General features: G+C 41.5%; 1 protein-coding gene across 2 annotated transcripts in view; it reads right to left on the bottom strand.

The window, feature by feature from the left end:
- TESMIN (testis expressed metallothionein like protein) overlaps positions 1 to 24230 on the bottom strand; it is a 51465-nt gene that overhangs the window by 4936 nt on the left and 22299 nt on the right. For both annotated transcript variants that reach the window (XM_037841362.1, XM_037841361.1), the window contains exon 5: positions 5531 to 5633. In XM_037841362.1, coding sequence (XP_037697290.1) covers positions 5531 to 5633 — 103 coding nt within the window. The remainder of the gene's footprint in view (positions 1 to 5530; positions 5634 to 24230) is intronic.

The following is a 24230-nucleotide window of genomic DNA, read 5'->3' as shown; positions in this document are numbered from 1 at the left end:
CGTGGGACTGAGAGTATCTTCTTGACCAAGAGGGGGATGCAAAATGAGACAAAATAGTTTCAGTGGCTGAGAGATTCCAAATGGAGTCGAGAGGTCACTCTGGTGGACATTCTTATGCACTATATAGATAACACCTCTTAGGCTTTAATGTATTGGAATAGCTAGAAGTAAATACCCAAAACTACCGAACTCCAACCCAGCAGTCTGGACTCCTGAAGACAATTGTATAATAATGTAGATTACAAGAGGTGACAGTGTGATTGTGAAGACCTTGTGGATCACACCCCCTTTATCTAGTGTATGGATGAGTGGAGGAATGGGGATAAAAACTAAAGGACAAATGGGGCGGGATGGGGGGATGATTTGGGTGTTCTTTTTTCACTTTTATTTTTTATTCTTGTTCTGGTTCTTTCTGATGTAAGGAAAATGTTCAGAGATAGATTGTGGTGATGAACGCATAACTATGTTATCATACTGTGGACAGTGGATTGTATATCATGGATGATTGTATGGTGTGTGAATGTATTTCAATAAAACTGAATTTAATAAAAAAAAATCAACTGACAAAAAAAAAAAAAAAGAAGAAGATGCAGTCCCCCTTCTTGTTTTATTTTAATTCATTTCCATAAATAAAGGTATTCTGTAGCCATAGTTTCTTCAGGCTTTGCTTTTTCCAGAGTTTCAAAGTCCTGTGTATTGATTGTAGAAAATTAATAGAAGGTAAAGATGCAAAGAAAATCACTGTTTCCGTGTGGGCATATTTCTTTCTGGTACCTCTTGCAGTTTTTTGTACGACACTTGAAGTGGCAGTGCTGTAAGAACTCTTAAGAGCTCACCTTCATGGAATGTTCACCAAGCACCAGGCATTTGTCACATGATTCAAGAGTGTTCTCCCTTAATCCTCGCAGCCACCTGGTGAAGTCAGTCTGTCCCCGCTGCACAGATGCAGAGACCGAGCCCAGGAGAGGTGATCGGCCAAGACCCACGGACGCAAAGGCAGACCTGGCTCTGTCCAGAGGCCGCTCTGGGGCCCAGACCCTGCCTGGCCGCACCGCCTCGGCCCGCACACATGGCTCTGATCCCTGCCTGGTTTGTTTCTTTCTGTGTTTTGACCCATGTGCACACACATATACAGACCCATTTTTAATTCCAAGGTGACTGTTCCAGTTTGCTAAGGCTGCCGGAATGCAAAACACCAGAGATGGATTGGCTTTTATAAAAGGACGTTTATTTGGTTACACAGTTACAGTCTTAAGGCCATAAAGTGTCCATCAGCAATCGGGTACCTTCACCGGAGGATGGCCAATGGTGTCTGGAAAACCTCTGTTAGCTGGGAAGTCACGTGGCTGGTGTCTGCTCCAAAGTTCTGGTTTCAAAATGGCTTTCTCCCAGGATGTTCCTCTCTAGGCTTCAGCTCCTCAAAAATGTCACTCTTAGTTGCTCTTGGGGCAAGAGTCTGCTTTCAACAGCTGTCTTCAAACTGTCACTCATCTGCAGCTACTCTCTCATCTTCTGTGCATTCTTCCAAGTGTCCCTCTTGATGTAACAAGCTCGCTCCTTCTGTCTGAGCTTATACAGTGCTCCAGTAAACTAATCAAGGCCCACACTGAATGGGTGGGGCCACGCCTCCATGGAAATTATCCAATAGAAGATCTCACCCACAGTTGAGTGATCACATCTCCATGGAAATGTCCAATCAAAAGTCTCCAACCCAATCAACACCAATGCATTTCCTGCCCACACAAGACTGCATCAAAGATAATGGCATTTTGGGGATATAATACATCCAAACTGGCACATTCCACCCCCTGGACCCCAAAATGACATGATATTTCCATATACAAATACATTCATCCATCACAATATCACAAAAAGTTAAGCCATTTCAGTAACAACAGGTAAGTAAAAGATTCCATCAAAATCAGTTACAGGCATGGTTTATCCTAAGGCATAATTCCCCTCTGTTTGTGGACCCGTGAAACTTAGAACAAGTTATGTACTGCCAATATACAAAGGAGGGACAATCATAGGGTAAACATTCCCATTGCCATAAGGAGAAACTGAAAGGAAAACAGGGTTCACAGGACCAAAACAGTTCCTAAAACCCACAGGGCAAACTCCATTAGATTTCAAAGTCTGAGAGTCGTTTACAGAATGACATTGCATCCTTGGGGCTTGAGAGAGCAGGAGTCTAACCCTTCCTAAGAGACTTGGCAGCAGCCCTTTCCCCTCCAAATGCTGGGGTGAGTGCTCCAACATAGCCACACATTGGGGAGACCACCTTCTCGGCCCCACCCTCCTCAAACGTTGGGGCAGCACCCAGATTCTCTTCCATTTCCAGGGCATACGCTCAACTCCTTCAGAACAGTGGGGTGGCAGCCAGGCTCTCCCCAGTCTCCTGGGACTGTGCTCCACCCTCTTTGGGGCCTGGGGTGGTAGAACTCTTCCTGAGCATCGAGGCGGAAGGCCCACCCTTGACCTCTGAGGCAAACTCACCCTTTCCACGTGTGTGGGCCACTCTGTTCTCCCAGCCCAAGGCCTCTTGACTCCAGACCTCAACCTCCATGGCTCTGTCTTTAAAGAAGTTTTTCCTTCAATATGTTCCTTGTCTGTCTCCTCCAGTCCAGACCATCAGCGGCTCTGTCTATAAAGATCTCACAAAAATTCTGTTGGCTTCGCATGAAGCACACAGGGGTCAAAGCCATCAGACAACAGGACTTTCCACAAATCCTTTCTGGATAACTCCATCTCCAATTTTGGCTTGTACTGAAATGGCGTCTGGGTTCCATGTTTGGCTAAATCCTCATGTTGGGCTGTAGCTTCTGGTGTTCCACCCCCTGGAAGCCCGGAATTTTCCAAACCATCAGTTTCTGGTATCTTTGAAACCAAGAGTTCAGTTCTAAGTTTCTCTCTCTCCACTTGCATTTTACTATAAGCTGCAAGGAGAAGCCAGGCTATATCTACAACTTCTAGTTTCAAAATCTCATCAGCCAAGTATCCCAGCTAGTCATTTTCAAATTCTTTCATCTGACACCAGGATACAATTTTGCCAAATTTTCTGCCACTTTAAAACAAGGATCACCTTCCTTCCAGTTGGCAGTGACACATTCATCATTTCTGCTCAAGGCCTCATCAGAAGTCTCTTCAAAGCAGTTTAGGCCTTTTCTATCAAGCTCCTCACAATTCTTCCAGAATCTTCCCCTTATCAATTTAAAAAGCTGTTCTAACATGTTTAGTATTTGCAAATGCAGCAGCAACAGCACCCCACTTCTCTGGTACCAAAATCTGTTCTGGTTTGCTAATGCTGCCAGAATGCAAAACATCAGAGATGGATTGGCTTTTATAAAGGGGGTTTATTTGGTTACACAGTTACAGTCTTAAGGCCATAAAGTGTCCAAGGTAAGGCATCAGCAATCGGGTACCTTCACTGGAGGATGGCCAATGGTGTCCGGAAAACCTCTGTTAGCTGGGCAGGCACTTGGCTGGTGTCTGCTCTGGAGTTCTGGTTTCAAAATGGCTTTCTCCTAGGATGTTCCTCTCTAGGCTTCAGCTCCTAAAAAATGTCACTCCCAGTTGCTGTTGGGGCATTTGTCCTCTCTTAGCTTCTCCAGAGCAAAAGTCTGCTTTCAAAAGCCGTCTCCAAAATGTCTCTGTAAACTACAGTTTCTCTCTCAGCTCCTATGGGTTCTTCAAAGTGTCCCTCTTGGCTGTAGCAAGCTCGCTCCTTCTGTCTGAGCTTATATAGTGCTCCAGTGAACTAATCAAGGCCCACGCTGAATGGGCAGGGCCACACCTCCATGGAAATTATCCAATGAAAGATCTCACCCACAGTTGAGTGGTCACATCTCCATGGAAATGTCCAATTAAAAGCCTCCAACCCAATCAACACCAATGCGTTTCCTGCCCACACAAGACGGCATCAAAGATAATGGCGTTTTGGGGGACATAATACACCCAAACTGGCACAGCGACCCTGCGCTCTCTGGACGCTTGGAGGTCCCTGCCCTGCGCCCCTGGCCAGCGTCACTTGGGGCTGTGCAGAACATCCTGCAGACAGCGCTGGTCACAAGCGGCTGCTTCTGCGGGCGCGTTTCTCCTTTTATGGAGCGGGAAGGACACACGGTGCCCGAGCACCCCAGCAGCTGCCCCCAGGCCAGGCGGAGGAGCTTCCGGCCGCCCAGGAGCCCCCCATGGCTCCCCGTCAGTACAGGCCCGTGGGCACCACTGCTCTGACTTCTATTTTTTCATGTTGCCAGGTTTGGAACTTCAGGTAGGGGAACCACTCAGCGTCTTGCTTCTGCCTCCAGCAGAATGCCTGGAGATTGCTCCGCTGCGCCGGCCGCGGCTGAGGTCCTTCTTGCTCACCGAGGTTCCAGTACGTGATATGCCATGATGGGTTTATCCTTTCACCGCCGATGGACATCCGAGCTCTTTCCAGTTTGGAGCTATTATGAATAAAGTTGCTGTAAATATTCTTGTACACCTCTTTGGGTAGATTTATACTCATTTCTGTTGGTTGTATGTTTAAGGACCGGAATTGTCTGGTCAGGACAAGTACAAAGGTTTCCAAAGGGGTTGTACCAATTCACATTCCCACTAGCAATGTGTGAGAATTCCAATATCTTTTAAATAAATATTTTTTACATTTTGCTTATAGTACTTTTAATCCCTAAAGAAAATGCTACTATACTGAAGTTCAGATCATCATAATTTTCTTCTGCCCTATATATCTGCTGTATCAGATATTTTCAAGTGATTTACTGATTTATCTATAATTCAAGAGAGGAATCAAAAGATTTTATGAAAAACAGGCACAGTATGATCATTTTGTTCTATTTGCATAATCAATGGCCCTTGATGCTCCCAGTATATCCTAGAGGGCATTAGGGTGCCTCCCTGGGGAAGGTGGGTGTCCCCGAGCCTAATGCCCCACACTTCTCCCTGATTATCTTTTGTGCCTACAGAAAGATATAAAAACTGCTGCCTCCTGCAATTTAGCCCTCATCAAGTGACCTCCAGGACAATCCGAGGTGATGTTTTGCCCCTTTAGGAGAGCCTGGATTAGACCTTCCCCTTCACTTGGAAGCCAGGGGCTATGAAAACAGGAAAGAGGCAACAGCAGAGCCTTTCGCTCAGCGTCTTACGGTGGATTATCTGCACCTTTTAAGACTTCATGGTTTGAACTCAACCTTATCTGCCACATACCCCAAATTTCTAAACCCCAAATCAAGACAAATTGTTCATTTGCATGTCCTTAAATCAGAACTTCCCTGACTGCCCCACCTCTGAACACCCCCCCCATACACACATACACACAATGTAGAATAAAGATCTTTTTTGGGCCTCTGCTCTCATCATAGGCCAAACCCCCACATTCAGGAATAGAGATGTAGTCAATGTATGTTCTTCAGAACTTAGAATTTTTCCAATATTGAATTTAGGAATCTCTAATCTCTAGACACAATATTATGATCAGCTCAAGCACTTTTAAGTGCTTTTTCAAACCATGTGTTTAATGGGATTTTATTACCTTAATGGCCTTAAACCGCTGAATTTCATGCCGTAAATTGTTGCAACAATTGTTACAATTGCAGTTGTTGCAAAAGTCACCATTGGCAAAGCAATCACAGTACCTGTGAAGACAAAAACACAGCCTGTCAAAGGCACAGGTGGTAAACCAAGTGAAAACAGCAAAGAGATACAGGGCAAGAGCCGCCCCACATGCTGTAGTCAACAGAACTTTTGTTTAGGAGATTCCGACTCCTTTTTATATGAAAATGAGATTGACGGGGTGTTGTCCAGTAAGACAGAAGAAAAGAAATTAGTCCAAACCATTGCTTTTGTAATGTAGGAGTTTGCAAAGTAAAACAACTTCCTGGAAAATGCCCGTTGGCGCCCACCGTCTCCTGTCCCGAGGTGCCCACTGGAGCTTTCCCAGGAGCACTCCAGTTTGGTGGGCAGGGACATCAGTAACAGACAGCCATTTCCCCACCGACCCACCCGACTGAAGGTGAGTGCACTCCTTGGCTGTACCTTGGCTCTGAGTGAAAACCGCATGGAACCTGGAGGTCAGGTGGAGCCCAGGCTTCACCTGATTAACTTGCATTCCACGTCATGCTTGGAGGCGAGGCATGTGAATGGTGAAAGAAATACATGGACATATTTCCCCGTTCTAAGCAGCTGATTACTGCCCCTTTACCACTGGGGCAAAAGATTGTAAATTACTTTCTGGGGTAAAATAACTGAAGTTTGGGGGCAGGAGACTTGGAAAAACCTTCTTGGAGGACTCTAAGCAGTCCAAGAGAAAGCAGAGTCTGACACTGAGGTTTCTCAGTAAAACGGTCCTAGTCGTATCACCCTACAATGAAGCCACAGTGAGAAAGCCCCACCCATGAACCAAGAGTGAAGTTTATGGCTCATTCTTAATTATGAGCAGAAAGACAGCCAAAGATCAGCAGATGGTTCAGGAAATCTTCTACTATGAAAAACAGAGGCCCCCAAAACAAACAAACATAAAAGCAGCTTGGAAGAAAGACTATGCAGGGCAAAGAAAATAGGGAGGAAAAAGCATCAATATCCTTAGAGAGAAAAGCTATTGCATCCATGAAGCAAGAGGATGATGCTTAAAAAAAACAACAACAAAAAAAAAACACTTAGAGTATAAAAAAGATATTCTGGAAAATAAAAATGTGATCACAGAGATGAAAAACTAACAGAAGGTGAGACTTCTAGGAAGATGGCAGAGTGGGTGACACGGAATGGGCTTATCCTCCATGAAAGAAACTAGAGAAGGGCCAGAAGAACCCTGGGACTACGGTTTTGGGGTGTGGCCAGCCATAGAGGGACCCCTATAGTACATGGTGTGGATGTAGACAAAATGCAGAGAGACGGTGCCTCGAGGGACAGGGTGAGTTTGTTTGGCTGGGTCTGCCTCCTGGGGCAACAGCAGCAAGAGGGCTGCCGGGCAAGGGAGTGAGCAGCGGCTCTCCACTCCTGTGCACCCACCCTGGCAGTTAGCTGGGGGGTGATCCTGCACAGCCATATGGCCGGGAGCTGCCATGAGGGAACCCAGGAGGCAGCATTTACTCTCCCCCCATGGAAGTCTGGCATGTGCACCAGCGGGAAGCGGGGATAGGAGAGGGAACCACACAGAGCCGTCAGGAGCCCCCCCACCCCCACCCCAGAGGATCGCAGGCCCAGGGCAGGCAGGGAGCGGGGCAGGTTTGAGCTGGAGGGTGCCCTTGAGCAGACTCCCTGCCTACCTGCTCAGGGCCCACATCGCACTCCCAGGGCAGGCAGTCCTCAGTGGGCACGGAGAACTGGTGCACTGACTGGATCCCCACCCAGTCTGGACCCCACCCACGCACAGCAGAAGTTCAGGGAAGACTGGCTTAAGAGTAAAAGGCAGCTCAAGAGTGCCATGTGCTGGTAGGATAGGGAAACTGCATCCCAGCAAGCTGTAGCTCCGCCAAATTATATACAAATGCTCAACTAATCCTGCATTTCCCAAAATAACCTTATCAAGACAAGCAAATGCCCCAAAGCGAACAGAAAATCAAGAAGATTCTTCTTGAAGAATCTAGAAGACATGGACAAACCAAACAAACAAATTAAAAAGCTGCTCAGGTATGGCCCTCTCTCTCTAGCTAAGCCAACTCAGCAGGTGAACTCAATGCCCGAACCCCAACTGGAACTTGACTCCTAGGAGTGTAAATCTCCCTGACAACACAGGTCATGACTCCCGGGGATGAGCCTGGACCTGGTGTTGTGGGATTGAGAACATCTTGACCAAAAGGGGGACGTGAAATGAAACAAAGTTTCAGTGGCTGAGAGATTTCAAATGGAGTTGAGAGGTCACTCTGGTGGGCACTCTTACACACTACATACATAACCTTGTTTAGATTTTAATGCATCGGAATAGCTAGAAGTAAATACCTGAAACTGTCAAACTGCAACACAATAGCCTTGATTCTTGAAGACGATTGTGTAACAATGTAGATTGCAAGGGGCGATAGTGTGATTGTGGAAGCCTTGTGGATCACACTCCCTTTATCCAGTGTACGGATGGATGAGTAGAAAAATGGGGACAAAAACTAAATGAAAAATAGGGTGGGATGGGGAAAATGATTTGGGTGTTCTTTTTTACTTTTATGTTTTATTCTTATTTTTATTTTTTCTGGTATAAGGAAAATGTTCAAAAATAGATTGGGGTGATGAATGCACAACTATATGATGGTACTGTGAACAGTTGATTGTACACCATGAATGACTGTATGGTATGTGAATGTATCTCAATAAAACTGAATTTTAAAAAGGCCGGAAGACTCACAAAATTTGGAGCAATTAATTAAAGAAGTACAAACAAATTTCCAAAGGGCTTCAACAAGATGGCTAAAGACATAAAGCACATCAAGAAGAGCATAAAGAAGAATTTGAAAGAGTAAATAAAAAATAGCAGATCTTTTGGGAATCAAAGATACTGTCGATCAAATTAAAAATATACTAGAGATGCAATAGCAGATTGGAAGAGGCAGAAGAAAGGATAAGTGAACTTGAGAACAAGGCAATTGAATGCGAGCACACAAAAGAACAAATAGTGAAAAAAATAAAAAAAAATATGAAATAGATCTCAGGGAAATGATGGACAACATGAAGTAATAAAATATAAGAATCACTGGTGTCCCAGAAGGAGAAGAGAAGAGTAAAGGGCTAGGAAGAGTGTTTCAAGACATAGTTGGGGAAAACTTCCCACCCCTTATAAATGACATAAATACACAAATTAAAGATTCCCAATGAACTCCAAATAAAATAAATCCAAATAAACCCACTCAAAGACATATACTAATCAGACTGTCAAATGCTGAAGAGGAGCAAGTTCTGAAAGCAGCAAGAGAGAAGTGATTCACCACATACAAGAGAAACAACATAAGGCTAAGTACAGACTACTCAGTGGACACCGTGGAGAAGAGAAGGCAGTGGTATGACATACTTAAGATTCTGAAAGAGAAAAATTGCCAGGCAAAATTCTTTATCCAGCAAAGCTCTCTTTCAAAATTAAGGGAGAGTTTAAAATTTTCACAGACCAACAAACGCTGAGAGAATTTGTTAACAAGAGACCTGCCCTGCAAGCAATACTAAAGAGAGCTCTATTAGCTGAGAAAAAAAGAAAGGAGAGAGAGGTCTAGAGAAGGGCACAGAACTGGTGAGTATTGGTAAGGATAACTCAAAGGAAAAAAAAGAGAGAGGGAAAAAAATAGATCCAATAACTAAAACCAAAGGATAAGATGGCTGGTTCAGGGACTCCCTTCACAGTAATAACTTTGAATGTGAATGGATTAAACTCTCCAATTAAAAGATACAGACTGGTAGAATGGATTAAAAATTATGGATCATCACTTTGAAGTTTACAAGAGACTCATCTTAGATCTTGCAATACAAAGAGACTGAAAGTGAAAAGATGGAAAAAAATAGTCTATGCAAATTACAACCAAAAGAAAGCTGGGATAGCTATACTAATATCAGAAAAAATAGACTTTAAATGCAAAGATGTCATAAGAGACCAAGAAGGACACTATATATTAATAAAAGGGACAATTCACCAAGAAGAAATAACTATCATAAATGCTTTTGCACCCAATCAAGGAGCACCAAAATGCATGAGACAAACATGAGCTAAATTGAAGGTAGAATACACAAATCTACAATAATAGTGGGAGACTTCAATATACCACTCACTTCCATAGATAAAACAACTAGACAGAGGACCAACAAGGAAATTGAGAACCTAAACAATATGATAAATGAATTAGACTTCATAGACATATATAGATTGTTACATCCCAAAGTACCAAATACACATTCTTCTCTAATGCCCATGGAACACATTCCAGGTTAGAACATCTGCTGAGGCACAAAACAAACGTCAATAAATTTAAAAAGATTGAAATTATTGAAAGCACATTCTCTGACCACAATGGAATGCAAATAGAATTCAACAACCACCAAAGAACCAGATTTTTCACAAATATATGGAGGTTAAACAACACACTACTCAACAACCAGTGGGCCAAAAATAAAATTGCAAGAGAAATGGGTAAATACCTGGAAATGAATGAAAATGAGAATACAACATATCAAAAACTAACAGAAGGTATGAAAACTTGAACAACTACAACAAAAAGAAGTAAAAAAAAAAAAAAAAGCTGGGAGAAGAGCTGTAGAGGACTGGACCACAAGGTTCAAAAGTTATGTAATAGGAGTTACAGAAAGATAATTCAAGAAAATTTCCCAGAACTAAAGGATATAGGTCTATAAATTAAGAGTCTGCCAAGTGCCCAGCATGAGAGGTGAATGAGATCCAAACCAAAACAAATCATTATAAACTTTCAGAACAATGGGAACAAAGAGAATATCCTATAAGGCTCCAGAAGTAATAAATAGGTTTCATATAAAGGATCAAGAAAATGAATGATGTCAGAATTTCAAGAGCAATACTGGAAACTAGAAGAAAATACAGCAAAGTCTTCAAATTTTTGAAGGAAAATTATTTCCAACCTGAAGTTCTATTCTCAATCCAAACTATCATCTAAGGGTGGAGACAGAGGACAGACTAAGACAGTTTTAGACATGTAAGGTCTAAACCATTTACTTCCCATGCACTCTTTCCCAGGAAGCTATTGGAGGATGAGCTCCACCAAAACAAGGCATTAAATCGAATGAGGAAGATATGGGACCCAGGAGCCAGAGAATCAAACACAAGAAAAAACTCAGAGGAAAGCCGTAGGATGGTGGTGGAGGGAGCGTCCAAGATGACGAGTGGGCAGCAGGCCTGAGAGCAGCCACTCCAGAGTGCAACAGGTTGAGCGGCTCTGGGAAGGACGATTTCAGGACAAAACTGGCTGTACAACTAACACGTGGAGCATGTTGAGAAGAGATTTACACAACCAGAGGACAGTTCAGGGCTAACTCAGTGTTTTGTACATAGAAAGCTAACTCCAGGGAGAAGGTTTTAGTAAGTGCAGGAGAGGAAAAGCAGCCATGCCTCAGCCCACCCGGGGCCTGTGAGCACGTCCTGCTGACCTGAGCAAGCGCCTCTGAAGTCTGGTTTGGGCAAAGCGCGTCCTGGGAGAGCGATTATGTGAGGGTGAGAGAGGAGGTAAAGAGAGCTAAATCCACACCTTCCACGGTTCTCAAACAATAGATCATCTCAAAACTGAAGTCTCTCTGCAAGATTTTTCTGTAAACCTACAACTTCTCTAATAAAAAAAGAAAATCCGAAAAATCAAGAGGTATCAATTCAGGCACAGCATTTAGATTTATGGGGGCAAATAATAAGAGATTCCATTAAAAGAGTTGGAAGTTTCTGGAGAGCAGAAAATAAGGAAATATTTTTTGGTCACAAGCCCTATGGAGTTATTTGCCTCTTTAAACTATGTATAAACACAACTAAACTAGAAGAGCAACAAAGAATAAACTGAAATATAAAGAAATTAGGCCCAGAATGTAGCACATGAAGAGACAAAGAAAGAGAGGTTAAGAGAAACGGCTGCTAGCTAAGAGGAGCTAACATGTCAGAGTGGCATTACAGAAGTGGAGGAGAGAGAGAACGGGGGAGAGTCATATTTGAAGTGAGGGTATCTATGAATTTTCCAAAACTGAAGCAGGTGTGTACCCTTTGATTTAAGAAACCTAGTGAATCCCAAGAGAGATAAAAGAAAAATAAATAAATAAAAACCAAAGACAAAAAATAAAATCTTATAAGCAGCCAGAAGGAAAAGACAGATTATCTAGACTGATGGCTGATTTGTTAGAAATATCGGAAACCAGCAGAATAACATCCTCAAGCACTGAGAGAAAAACTGACAATACAGAGTTTTATACCTATCACCAAGGTCCAGTCTGGGCCTGTTTCTTTTCTAGCTCTATACACTTTTACTGTTATTTCACTAACTCTCACCTCTCAGCTTTTAACTTTATGCTGAAGATTTTTAAAGCTGTATAATAAACCTGCTTTCTCTCCCATGCTCCAGACCCTAAAGTCCTCATTTTCTTTTTCCCCAAACTCCACGAAAGGGTTGTCCACATTCGCAGCTCATGCTTATACTTCCCATTCATTCTTTAACCTGCTGCCCTCTGATTACACACTTACATACACACACACACACACACACACACACATCGATGCTCAAGTCAACCAGCAACCTCCTCAGTGAAAAACCTGAGGACCACGTCGCTGTGTTTTATCTCTCGGTGGTTCTTGACACTGTAATGTCCAGAGCCACATTCCCAACTTCATATCAGACATCTCTGCCTCCCACCCAGCGTGTCACGACCTTCACCACTTCCCACGCTGGGCCCGCGGCCCCTCTCTTGGTTCACGCTTTCACCATCCACCAGTCACAAGGCCCCTGAATTGGTTCTAACAATCACCTTTCTCTCTTTCCCCACACCCAGAGGTCACTGAGTCTACTGGTTCTGGCTCAGAAATGTCTTTTATTTTCATTTTATATTTTGGCACAAGTAAATCATAGTTATTATAGAAATTTGTTTAAATACAAATAAGCAAAAAGAAAAACTACAATCACTCAAAATCCCACTCCCTAGAGATGATTATTTGGCAAATACATTTCATACTTTTTCTGTAAAATATATACACTGAAATAAATATCTACTTGTTTAAATATTATATATAAATAAAAATAAGATCATACTCTATACAGTTTCATAGCATGCTTTTATTACTTATCAATATATTATGAATATTCCCCATGTAAATAAGTAGAGTTACCTGTCATTTTAATGGCTGCAGAGTACCCCACTGTATAGTAACATCATAATTTATTTAATAATTCCCGATATTGAACTTTAGATTGTGTTTAAATATTCTGGAATTAAAAACACCACCACACCAGTTGCACTGGTCTCCTTCCTGTCCCTAGAGCACCGTATGCTCTCCTTCTTCCACAGGGACTTTGCACCTGTTATTTCTCCACTTTAAATCCACGCCACCTGATTAACTCCCCCCACCCCACCCCACCCCACCTCCTCCTCCGGGAAGCCCACCTTGGCTGCCACACTCGGCAACCCCTCCCCACCCCGCCCATCACTGCTCCCTGGCCACCTTCACCCTTCCACTCTGACCTTTACTGGTGTGGTTATTTGATTCATGTTTCTCTCCCCGACTAGTCTGAGTGCTGGGATGCACAGGGACCGTGACTACGTTGTTGACTGCTGTTTCCCCTATCCCTAAAATCATGGGCATTTAAAAATGTTTGTGAAATGAATAAATAAATAGAATAAACACATGAGTTAAAAGAACTACAAAGAATATGTTTGCAATGTCTTTTAAATTTGTGCTCTTTTCTCCACTGCTAACCCTCTGGTCTTCGTCTCTCATCTCGTCTGTGGCAACAGCCTCCCTAACTCATTTCACTTTCAAGTGACTGACTCCACTTTGCCATTACTGCTAATTTCCTAAAACATATATCAGGTAAAAAGAAGTAAAGAAAAAATTGCAATCAGAAAACACAAAATAAGGTGGCACAAACAAGTCCAAATATATCAATAATCAGACAAAGAATGCAAATGGATTAAAGAAATGTATTTTAAACATAGATAATTAGATTTGCTTTTAAAAAATCCACCTATAGTTTACAAGAGACACACCTAAAACAAAACTACCACCCAGAAGGTGTGAAAATAAAAAGATATTATAAAGTATAACTTGAAAATAACCAAAGAAAACATGATGCAGCAATATTAATATCAGGCAGAATTTAAGGCAAAAAGCATAAGGATACAGAGATATAATATTTAACAGTTAGTGGAAGAATCCATCAAAAGACATAACAATCCTGAGTTTGTATATCCTTCACACTATTGACTCAAAATATATAAACCAAAATGGAATTGTAAGGAAATAGACAAATTTGCAATTACAAAAAGAAGTCTTAACATATTTTCATCAAAAACAGATAAATCACACAAAATTAAATAAACATACAGCAGATTTCAATAACAAAATTAACAAACTTGAGTTAGTGGGTAGATAGCTACACCCAAAAAATAGAGAATATACATTCTTTGAAAGCTAATATATTACATTTTTAAAATTGACCAAGTCTAGGTCATGAGGCAGTTTTCATTAATTTCAAATTATTGATATAATACTTATCACATCTGACCACAGTGTAATTAAATTTTAAAATTAATAAAAAAGTAGCTTAAAATACATATAGATAAATTTGCATATATACACACATACATATTCAGACACTATGAAATGCACTCCTAAACAACTACTGAGGTAAAGAGAACTCTACAGTGAAAATTACAAGATATTCTGAGTGAATGACAGTGAAAGTACCTCCTATCAACTCTTGTAGGATGCAGTAAAGCAGTATATAGGATAATATCTAGCTCTAAATGCACTTCTAAAAAATAAAAGACTGAAAATAAATTAAGCATTTAACACACAAAAAATCTAGGAAAACAAGAGTGAAATAATAAAAGTAGGAGGAGAAAGTAGTAAAAGGTTAAAATTAATGTACTTCATGAACTAGGAAACAGAAAGACAATTGAGAAAATCAATCCAACCAAAAGCTGGTTCCCTGAAAAGACTGACAAAATATATAATTAAATCGTATTAGGAAGCAAAAAGAATATAATTACAGACACAAAAGTGATATTAAAAATAATATATGAGAGGAACTAAGTTGGCGGCTAGCTGAGACAGGGCGAAAAAAACGCCTCCGTGAAAAACACTAGCTAAAAACCAGAAAGTGACCTAGAATACCGGTTACAGCGATGCACCAGCTGGACAAGGGCTCGTAGCTCCAGAGGGGCCATATACTTGGTGAAACCGGGAGTCAGCATTCTGAAACGAGTGAGTAAGCTGGCTGGAAGACCTGCAGCCGCGCGGTGGGCTGGGGAAGCCAGGGTTCAGCGTATGGAGACCAGCTGGCTGTTTAAAAAAAAAAAAAAAAAAAAAAGGAGTGGCTCCAGTAGCAATTGTGGGAACCATGCAGTAAAACACAGCAAGAGGGGGCTGGGCTGGCCTCTAGCTGTCTGGCCCGGAAGATAGCCCACAGCAGATACCCTTGGGTTTGGGGAAACGGAGGGGAGAGCCGGAAGCAGAAAGAAACCCCGCGGCTAGCAGCTAGCCCCCGGAGGGCTGGATAAACTCCTGCCCGGGGCAGTGCCCATAGCCCAAAGCCCCACCCGTTGTCCCAGAGCTGGGAAGGAGGAATGGTGCGAGGAGGAGGGGGCTGAGACGCCCCGCTCGGCCATTTTTGCTTCGGGCTGGGAGTGCGCCGCCGCACGGCCCGGCGGCCCGAGGCTTCCCTTGTGGGACGGTGCGCACTGATGACGTAGCACAGCCTTCCCTTGGCTGAGCTACTGGAGGAGCACGGCTGGAAGGGGGGATCCACTCGGAGAACCCAGGGACGCTACGCCAAGTCTGGTGGTTTATGGATCAGCGAGAAAGAGAGGCTGGGGCTGAACTGAAATGAAGGCTTAGACTGGTGTGGCGGCCTTGAATCTCCGGGATCCTGGGGGATTTGAACATTAGAACTGCCCTTCCTCCCTGGCTACCCGTACATACCCCCCACATTCAGGGCGGACGACTCCAGCAACACACCCAAACTGAGTTCTCCAACTGAACCCACAAGAATCATTTCCCCACACAAAGCGGAAAAAAGGTTGAGAACTGACTCGAGGGATATAGGTGACTCACAGACGCCATCTGCTGGTTAGTCAGAGAAAGTGTACATCACCAAACTGTGTTCCTAAAAAATTAGATGGATATCCCTTTTTCTTTACAGCTTGAAAGAGCCCTATCAAGCAAAACAAATGCCAAGAGGCCAAAAACAACAGAAAATCTTAAAACATATGATAAAACCAGAATCCAACTCCAAACACACAAACCAAAATATCGGAAGATACAGTATACCTTGCAAAATTAATCAAAGATCTACAATCGAATAAAAACATGGCAAAGGATTTAAAGGACATCAAGAAGACCATGGCCCAGGATATAAGCTACATAAAGAAGACCCTAGAAGAGCGTAAAGAAGACATTGCAAGAGTAAATAAAAAAATAGAAGATCTTATGGAAATAAAAGAAACTGTTGGCCAAATTAAAAAGACTCTGGATATTCACAATACAAGATTAGAGGAAGCCGAACAACATCTCAGTGTCCTAGAAGCCCACAGAACAGAAAATGAAAGAACAAAAGAAAGAATGGAGAAAAAAATCAAAAAAATCGAAATGGATCTCAGGGATATGATAGATAAAATAAAACGTCCAAACTTAAGATTCATTGGTGTCCCAGAAAGGGAAGAGAAGGGTAAAGGTCTAGAAAGAGTGTTCAAAGAAATTGTTGGGGAAAACTTCCCCAACCTTCCACACAATATAAATACACAAAGCATAAATGCCCAGCGAACTCCAAATAGAATAAATCTAAATAAACCCACTCCAAGGCATATTCTGATCAGACAAATACTGAAGAGAAGGAGCAAGTTCTGAAAGCAGCAAGAGAAAAGCAATTCACCACATACAAAGGAAACAACATAAGACTAAGTAGTGACCACTCAGCGGCCACTATGGAGGCGAGAAGGCAGTGGCATGACATGTTTAAAATTCTGAGAGAGAAAAATTTCCAACCAAGAATACTTTATCCAGCAAAACTCTCCTTCAAATTTGAGGGAGAGCTTAAATTTTTCACAGACAAACAAATGCTGAGAGACTTTGCTGATGAAAGACCTGCCCTACTTCAGATTCTGAGGGGAGCCCTGCTGGAGGAGAGACAGGGAAAGGAGAAAGAGATATAGAGAATTTTAACAGACATATATAGTACCTTACATCCCAAATCACCAGGACACTCACTTTTCTCTGGTGATCACAAATCTTTCTCGAAAAGGGACCATAAGCTGGGACATAAAACAAGCCTCAATAAATTAAAAAAAAAAAACACTGAATATACTCAAAGCACATTCTCCAACCACAATGGAATACAAATAGAAGTCAATAATTTTTGAACTGTAATTCCACTAGTTACTTCCTACATGATATAAAGTACACAAACTCTAATGACAAATCAGTGGTTTTGAATTCAATGTAAAATATGTAATTTTTCACAAGAACTGTATAAAGGTGGGGGAATGGAGGAGTATAGGAACATACTTTATGTGTCCTATTGAAGTGAAGCTGGTATCAAAGAAAAACAAGAGTGTTATGGATTAAAGAAGTTAATTTTAAGCCCATAGTAAACACAAAGAAATTATCAGAGAATATGACCATAGAGATGAAAAGTAGAGTATGGGTTAAGAGAAGTGGGGGAAGGGGCAATGGGGAGTTAAGAAATGAGTGTAGGGTTGCTGTTTGAGGTGAAGGGAAATTTCTAGTAATGGATGGTGGGAAAGAGCATTACAACATTCTAAACGTGATTAACCCCACTAATGAAAGGCTAGGGAGGGAATGGAATGGGAAGATTTAGGCTGTATATATGTTTCTACAACTGAAAAAAAAAAAAAAAAGTCAGTCTAACTAGATGACAATTGAATGCCAAGGATGAGCCTGGATGGGATTGGAGGATAGAGGACAGGTGGCTCAAAGGGACGCAGTTGAGACATAAGGAAAAGGAAATATAGAATGTAAGCTTTGTATCATTGTTGAATCTATTGTACTTCTTAGCTGCGCTTAATGGGATTGCATGAAAGAATGTTCTTGTTCATGGGACGTGTATACGTGAATTATAGTGAATGCTCAAGGATGTGTGCAGCTAACTCTCATATGTTCAGACGACAGAGCAATAGATGATGGATGATGGGGGGGAGGGAAAGAAATAGCGATGTGACAGCAAGTTAAAGTTGGTGGATTGAGCTATCGGGGGAGGGGGGTCAGAGTATGATGGAATTCTGTGTATGGGGCTAGTATTGTTCTTGCAACTGTCCATATAACTTTGAATTTATTTCTATATATATATATATATGAATACATGAGCATGAGAAAGCTGCCAAGGGGTGTGGCTGCCCATGGGTGCTGGGGAGCGGGCATATCAGTGGGGCTTCATTAGCCCGCCCCCCAAAAAAAAGAATGTATGAGCAGATTTCAAAATAGATTTCAAAATAGATTTGAAAATTTAGAAAAATCAACAATATTCTAGAAAAATGTAAAAATCAACACAGACTCAAAAAGAAATATAAAACTTCATAAGAGAAAACAGTAACTGCTAAAGGAAATGAATACCTACCCTAACCAAAGACACCAGGCCCAGACTATTTTACAGGCAGATTTTATCAAACCTTCAATGAACAAATAAATCCAGTCTTATCCAAACTTTTTCAGAGACAAGAGAAAAAGAGAAAGGCAGGATATGTGTGTATGTGTGAGTGAGGGTGTTTTACCTAATGCATTTTATTAAAAGGTCCACATAACAGTCATACCAAAACCAAACAAACTATGAGAAAGGAAAAATCACAGGCTACCTTGCTCATGAACACATATGCAAAAATCCTCGGCAAAATATTAGAAATCTTGCAGCACATACAAAAGATATTATTGGTACATGACAATGAAATTGGGTTTAATCTCCTCAATATAAGGGTGGATTAACAAAAATTGCTGTTACAGATCATACTATAAGATTAAAAGAGGAAAATAATCTGATCATTTCAATAAATGCAGGAAGAGAATATGATAAAACTCATTTATAATGAAAAACCACAATAAACACCTTAGGTCTAGGAATCTAAGGAAAGTTCCCTTGCCTCATAAAAGCCAGTGGTAGAGGAGCCAGTCAAGCTGCCAATATCCACCCTTCCCCTATTCCGGAGTGGCAGGAATTTCCGTGGTGCAGCTGGTGGGCCCAGCCCAAGGCTACACTTGCCAGCCTCCTAAGATCTGGCCGGTGGGATGAATGGAATGGATTATGGTGATGTCTGGTTGTGCCTTGAAAGGTAAGGAGTGTACACTCCTCCTCCTCTTTCCTCTTTCCCAATGGCCAGGATGTGATGTGAGGGTGGGAGGTGGAGCAGCCTTCCTGGGCCACAGAAAGGAAGCTCTCCATTGAGGTGGCAGAGCAGCAGATAAAGAAGTCTGAGACACTAACAGGTATTAGCTGCCATGTTAGCTCTGAAATGGTTGTCATTTAGAGCCTCTGCTATAGCAGCTGAGGATATTTTCTGGTCGAAATGGGCAAATACCATGTTTAAGGCACAGCAGGGGGAATTTACATGTATTTCTACTAAAATTGGAAGGAGCCAGCAACACCCACTACCAGCACTTTCATTCATCAGGGAGGCCAAGGCCCCAGCTAAAATGATACGGCAAGGAAAGAGGGAGAGACGCATCAGGACGGGAAGAGATGTCACGGTCCTCACTGCAGACAGGCTGACTGCTTAGACAGAAACACGGGGGAAATCCACAGACAAGTCATCACAGCTGAAAAGTGGGTTCAGGAAGCTGCTGGATACAGCACCAATGTTGGAAAGTCAACAGGACCCTACTCAGTAGTAACACTAATTAGAAAATGCAACAGGAATAAAAGATTCCATTATGAATGAAAATGAAGTCTTTAGGTATTTAGAAATAAGTCTAACAAAAAATGTGCAAGACTTTTAGGGAGGAAATTATAAAATGTTATTGAGGGATATGAAAGGTATTAATAAGTGGGCCAGCACGACATGCTTATGGATAGAAAGATTCAATACTATGAAGCTGTTTCCCCAATTTAAATTTTAAATTAAATGTAACTCTAATCAAAACTTGGATGGAGATTTTGGGCATGTATTACTTGTCAACATGACCCTAAAACTCAAATGGAGAAGGATCAAGAACAGTAAAAATAGTTTTGCATATCAAGAATAGGGAGCTTGTCCTATCACATTTCAAATCTTACAACACAAGAGAAATTAAAAACGGTGTGCTATTGGCACAGATAGACAAACAGACCACTGGAAGAGAACATGGTGCCTATAACCAGACCTATGGCAAAACTGGCACTGCAAAAAAAAAAAAAAAAAAAAAAAAAGGATTCCAACTCAACCAATTCCAGGTAAAGTCCTAAATTGCAAGCTGTATGGCAAACCAGGAGCTTGGCACGACATAACATACTACGGAACATATTTCGTTTGTATTTCTGGGATCCCAACAAGCAGAGGGGTCTTCCAGGGGTGACCTGGGGCTGGAGCTGGAAGCAGTCAGATGAGGGCAGATGGTGGGGTGGGGGTGCACTGATCTGAGGGAGGGTCCCTGCAGCAGCACAGCAAACAGGATACTTGGCCTTGAGCCAAAAGCAAAGTTGGGGAGCAGTGAGCTGTGCCCCCAAAAGAGCACTGGGCCCCAAGCTAAAGATGTAAATACCTAAAAAGTGATGAGAGAAAAAAAACTGTCAACCTGAAATTATCAAGATATCAAAACTGTTATTCAAGAAAGAGGATTCAAAATTGATTTTTCAAAAAAAAAAAAAAAAGAAAAAGGGTTTACCAAGAACCTTCTGCATTAAAGAAACTTTTGCAGGATATATTTCACAAAGGAAGAAAATGACACCAGAAGTCAGTATGTATAAGGGGCAAGAAAAATGGTACTCAAATAAAAATGAATAAAATAATGATAATGATAAATTTATAGGATTAATAAAAGGACAGAACTAAAAACATGGACAATAATTAGTCCATTTCAGGGGTGGTGAAGGTTAAAGTCTATTGTTGTAAATGGGATTAAGATAGCAAGTTAGTCATGAATAAAAATATTTAAAGGTAATCCACTAAAAACAAAAAACACATGCTATAAATTCCAAACTGATATTGGGAAAAAACAGAATAAGGAAAACGAGCAAGAATAACCAAATCTCAATTAACTCCCCTCTCCAAATGCGCTAAGAAAAAAAAGAAAAGTTTCAGGCAAAACAGGAATTTAAAAAAATGACAAAAACAATCCCAAATATGTCAGTAATTACCATAAATATAAATGACTAAGCACAACAGCTAAAACAGACACACACACACAAACCACAACAGTTATTAGTACTTTACAAGCGATTTGTCTAAAACAAAAGCATACAGTAGGTTTAAAAGTTAATGGATGGAAAAGCTATTCCTGGAAAATACAAAAACAAGCTAGGGCACCACATGTTCAGATGTTGAGACTATCCCTGTGTACTGACAGGTCTGGTAGAATGTTAGTGAAAGCATGGAATCTCTGCACGGTGCACTTATCACACTTGATTTAAGGGAATTCTGAACACAATGACTAAGAGAATACATTCTTTTCAGGTGCACATGAAACATATATAAAAATTGACCCATATATTGTAAGCCACAAAGCAAAACTAAACACATTTCAAAGACATTGTATCAAATCATCTCACATTCTCTGACCTCAGAATCATTAAGTTAGAATTTGGTAACAAAAAGATAAATGTTTAAATACCATATGTTTAGAAATTTAAAAGGATGCTTCTAAGCAACACATAGATCAAAGAAGAAATCATAATGTGAATTTTAGAGTACTTTGAACTGAATAATGAAAAAACTATATATCAAAACTCATGGAATTGAATAAATATAACTTCAAGGGAAAAGTATATCCCTAAGTGCTTATCTTAGAAAAGAAGAAAGATTGAAAAATAATGAGCTATGCTTCCAGTTGAAGAAGTTAGGAAAAACAGCAACTGAATAAAGGAGAACAGAAATTAATGAAACAGAAAATAAAGATAAACTAGAAAGGATGAACAAATCCAAAGTTGGTTCTTTGAAAAATCAAATAAAATATACCTCTGGTGATACTGAACAAGAATAAAAGATAGAAGGCACAAAAAAACAATTTTAGGAATGAAAGAGGGGACATGAGAATCAACACAGCAGAAATTTTAAAAAGACAGTAATAGAATACTATAAACAGCTTATGTGAATAAATTTGAAAACTTAGATGAAATAGAAAAATTCTTAGCAAATAGGAACACAACAAAGCAGAGTTAAGAAGAAATGGAAGGTCTAAATAGTTTTAAAACTATTAAAGAATTTGAGGCAGTTGTTTAAGAAATCTTCCAACAGAGAAAACGTCAGGTCCAGATGGTTTCATAGGTGAATTTTACCAAACTTTCAAGGAGCATATCATTTCAATCTTATCCAAATATTTGCAGAGGCCTAGAAAATAAGACAGAGGCATAATGACAGTGGATTATAGCTGAATGAACTGCAAAGCTCACACTCTATTTAAGAAGGAGTGTCTAGGGAAACCCAAAGACAACAGGGAAGACAAAACAAGGACACCTACAGCTACAGCAAACAGTAAACACAGCCTAACTCCTAACCAGATAAACATAAAACCTTGCACCAAAAACCTATCTACCTCAGTTCCTATTATCCAATAATGTCCAGCTCTGAACAAAAAATTACAAGCAAAAGGCAAGATAAAACACAAGCTGAAGAGACAAAGCAAGCTGCACAGCCAGACACAGGTATGACAAAGTTTGGAATTACTAGACTAGAAATTTACAATAACTGTGATAATGTGCTAACAGCCCTAACGGGAAAAGCAGACAACTTTCAAGAACAGACAGGCAATGTAAGCAGAGATATGGAAATTCTAAAAAGAATCAAAAGGAAATGTTAGAAATCAAAATCACTATGCAAATGAAGAATGTCTTTGATATCCTCATCAGTAGGATCAGTGAGCCTGAAGAAAATTTGCAAATAGAAATGCAAAGAGAAAAAAGAAGGGAAAGAGGGGAAAAGAATATACATGCACTGTGGAACAATAATGAAGGTGTAACGTGCACATACTGGGCATACTAGAAGAGAAAAAAGCAAGAAGGGAGCAGAAGAAACACTGAAGTGATCATAACTGAGAATTTTCCAAAATGACAGAAACCAAACCACAGATCCTAGTAGCTCACGGATCCTAGAAGCTCACAGAACACTAAGCATGATAAATACAAAAAAAAAAAAAAAAAAAAAAAGACACCTAGACATATCATATTCACACTGTTGAAAACCCAAGACAAAGAAAATCTTGAAAGAAGTCAGAAGAAAACACTTTACCTATAAAGGAACAGGGATGAAAGTGATTTTGGCCTTCCCATCAGAAACCAGGCAAGCAGGAAGAGAGTAGAATGAAATATTTAAAGTCTTGAAAGAAAAATACCATCAACCTAGAATTCTGTATCCAGAAAAATTTGTCTTCAAAGTGAAGGAGAAGACTTTCCTAGACAACCAAAAACTAGGGAAATTTCTCTGCAATGCAAGAAGTGTTAAAAGAAGTTCCTTAGAGAGAAGAAACTCAGGTCTACATAAAGAAGGAAGAGGCCTTGTCGTGATCAAGATGCCAAATTGAGATGCTTTGGGGCTCCGTTCCCCACAGAAGCTTTGAACAACCAGCAAGAAGTGGTAGAACCATATTTCTCAATGCTCCAGAAAACATTTAAAGGGTTGCAGTAACAGGGTGAGTGCTGAATCAAGAAAAAGACCACTTAAAAGTAGTAGGATCTCGTGGCACCCTGGCTGGCCCCTCTCCCAGCCCTCAAGGGCTTACCCAGTGTGCAGATTCCTGGCCCCAGTTCTGGAGGGAGCAGAGTAACCCTCGTGCATGTACCCGTAGCGTGCATGCCTGGACCAGTCTGTCTGGTGGTGGCCTGAGGCACTCACTAACCCAGAATTTGCCCTGCATGTAGAAGTCAGCTCACCGAGCTCTCCTACAGAAAGCTGTGGGAGAGTGGACAAGTCCTGCTTCCTGGGACAAGGGATTGCTGGGTGTAGGACATATGGTGCAGTGCCCAGGACCATGAGGAAACTGTTTCCTAGGGAAGAGGGGACATTCGTATGCAAGGGAAGGAATCCCTAGGGCCACATGTACATGTGCGGGGACTGAGCTTGTGCCTCGACTTACCAGGCCTGGGCCAGGGGACCTGATCACCCCCTGGGGAGGGTAGTAGGTACGGGCGTGAGTGCCCTCTGCAGCCCCCCCGAGCCTGAGGAGCGAGGTCAAGGCAGCTCCCTTTTCCTCACCCAAAATGCCACTGGCAGGGGAGGCTTGCCGGAGGAAACCGCCTTTCTCCCAACTGCCCTTTCCCCACTTCCTTATCTTACCCACTCGCTCCCTGGTGCCAAGGCCACTCCTGCCACCGCCAGTGCGCATGCACCGTGGCCAGAACAACCCCCGCCCGCTGCAACGGCTCCTGAATCCTCTCAGAACCAATCCTAGCCCCTCTCCCTTCAATATTGCCATTTTA

This window comes from Choloepus didactylus, chromosome 6, assembly GCF_015220235.1.
Source record: "Choloepus didactylus isolate mChoDid1 chromosome 6, mChoDid1.pri, whole genome shotgun sequence".
NCBI lineage: Eukaryota > Metazoa > Chordata > Mammalia > Pilosa > Megalonychidae > Choloepus > Choloepus didactylus.
The sequence above is the reverse complement of the archived record's forward strand: the minus strand, read 5'-3'. Positions and strand labels throughout refer to the sequence as shown.